Source organism: Dipteris shenzhenensis, chromosome 20 (assembly GCF_047967505.1).
Source record: "Dipteris shenzhenensis isolate YYH24624 ecotype China chromosome 20, Dip_SZ_1.0, whole genome shotgun sequence".
In the NCBI taxonomy this organism is placed as follows: domain Eukaryota; kingdom Viridiplantae; phylum Streptophyta; class Polypodiopsida; order Gleicheniales; family Dipteridaceae; genus Dipteris; species Dipteris shenzhenensis.
The window spans coordinates 10,352,106-10,354,478 of NC_141615.1; the positions used below are offsets into that span (position 1 = coordinate 10,352,106).

The 2,373-nt window shown below is 47.2% G+C and overlaps 1 protein-coding gene across 1 annotated transcript; it reads right to left on the minus strand.

The window, feature by feature from the left end:
• Nucleotides 1-260: 260 nt before the first annotated feature.
• LOC147889255 (uncharacterized) lies at nucleotides 261-1,603 on the minus strand. Its single transcript, XM_087392007.1, has one exon. It carries the CDS (start codon nucleotides 1,546-1,548, stop codon nucleotides 565-567), a length of 984 nt encoding a protein of 327 aa, XP_087248133.1. The 5' UTR covers nucleotides 1,549-1,603; the 3' UTR covers nucleotides 261-564.
• Nucleotides 1,604-2,373: the final 770 nt, after the last annotated feature.

The window sequence follows — 2,373 nt, forward strand, 5'->3', positions numbered from 1 at the left end:
AAAGAAGAACTTACAATGGCCTGATTTCTAAATTCTAGCCCAAGCCTTTCGCATATCAAAGTCCCCACAGAAAAATTTATTTGATTCACGAATAGAGGAGCAATTGAACATAGCTTTCTCAGCGATTGATTATCTTCACACTTCCTGACGTTAAATCCAGACCATGACACCGAAGTTCTTTCACCATTTCTAAGTAATCTTTCGTGTGAACATATCCGCTTCATGATCCTAGAGTCCGTGGTCTGAACATTTGTGGACTGAGTATGTGTAGCAACAAAGGCATTTCAGGATGCTTCATAAGTAGCCAGAGAGGGCCTTAGATGCCGTGTTTCATCAATATTCCCCCACTGCTGCGGAGAGTTTACATCTTTTAGTCGCGCATCTTTGCATTGTTGAATGTTCGATTTATAATTGAACCGAAAACAAAGGTTCTAACTTGTGATTCAAAGACCAAACCACACCACAAAGCCTCAAAATCAGCTATGTTTATACTGTACATGTGTGCTGGGATTGCAGTCGTCAAGAGCAGCCAGTGGCTCATGAACCTGGCGGTCCTTAAAGAAATCAGCGAGCCTCCATAAGAATCTCACTCCAGACGTCGCTGAAGACTTCCTTGATGAGGTCGTGAAGCTCCACAGAATTGAGCCTCAAGTAACACAAGAGGAGCTCTTCCATATCCACGGACCCCTCAAGATCCTTTTCCATGAGCATTTGATACATGGATTCTCGAAAATCCTCGTAAGGATTGTACGAGTTCTTCTCAAATGCGATGCCCTCTCCGACGACGGCTTGAAGATCAAGAGGCAGCAGAGAAGCAGAGCAACAATCATTCTCGCTTTTCCTCTCTTCTTCCTCGTGAATATTTCCCGACGATGTCGAAGCTCTAGTAGCTTCCAAGATGGAGATGTCGTTGTGTAGCTGCCTTCCACAATTGCAGCTGCAATCAACCAGGGAATCTGCCAATTCGCGTTCCTCATCAGAACAACTAGAGCCGGAGTCTCTGTCGAAAGAAAGAGCAAGATTTCCCACGTCGTCCTCCCTTATGCAGAAACTCTCTTGACATGAAGCAGGTTTCAACACGGCCGCACAGCCTGACCGGGTCCTCCTTTCCCGATCGCAGACTCCATCGAGATCGCTTGCATAGCTTGACATAGACGAGAATTCACGATCCCACAAATCCAGACCCCTCTCCATACGATCGCTTAAGGACGACACGGCAACCTTGTCGACGCTAGGCACGCTTGCCCTGCAACCCGGTTCGCTCTTTTCATCCGAAAGAAGAGCTTCTTGTGACGGCATACCATCGACTCTGAGGCAGGATAGCACGTATAGAGCATCGACACTTTGTGAGAAACGATGGGAATTAGACTTGTCTTCCGAGGAGGTCTCATGTCGCGACGATTTCGCCCGCGCATTCGCCCGCTGAAGGCTGAGTGTTCTCGCAAGAGCGGCCGGTCTTTCATTTCGTGGAGCTTTACCAATTGAAAGGCGTCTTCTAGCCTCCGAGCCCTTAGATTCTGTAAGCCTGGAAAGCCAGGATGGCAACATTGCCACTCGTTTTCCAGTTTAACAATCAATCGTTTGCGGTGCGAAATTCGCTAGGTTAATGCCGCCACTGATACCGCGATGGCTCCAGGCGGCTACACAGCAACGGATACAGAAATGAGCAGCTATGAGCAGACATGAGCAGTTATGAGAATATAAACTTTGTAAACGTAGAATCTGTAGCAGCTACTGCGGGATACAAGATCAAGCTACTTACACACCGCAAGCAATGTAGCATATATAGTTGCTGTAACTCCGCTCAATTTTCGTTAAAGACCACTGATCTTCGGCAAACGTGTAGTCGAGAATTACATGCAGAGTCTCCCACACCCAAGCATGCCCTCCGCGAAAGGATCGGTCCAAACAAAACGTACTCTTCAATATCTTTCTACTCTCGAGTCTCAAATGTGCTGTTGAACTTGAATCGAGAGGCAAGCCGACCGCCCAAAACAAGAATCCGAAGAATACAATTGGAATCAACAATTTTGCCGGTCCTCATGAAGATGCCAATCCAAACGAAGCAACGAAGGTCGGCCAGAATTGAGACGGGGAAGGGGAAGCGGAGGGAGAATCCGTGGGCGGCTTTAATCTGTCACAACAATTTACGAGCAAAGAGACAACTTTGTTTGGGCTTGGAGGAAGTTGTTGGATGCGAGAGATGATGAGATAAGGCCCGTGAACACATGCAAAGCAAAGGAAAGTGTGTGGGACGCCCATAAATGCAAGTATTAACATACAGCAAAGAGTCATCACCTCTGCCATTGATGGGATTGTCATTGCCAACACACCCAAACTCCTTGGTGTCGATTGGTGCAGGGTAAAGGGGTA

Bases quoted from the DNA above. Each gene is read 5' to 3' on its own strand.
- LOC147889255 (XM_087392007.1), bottom strand. From the start codon at position 1,548: ATGTTGCCATCCTGGCTTTCCAGGCTTACAGAATCTAAGGGCTCGGAG.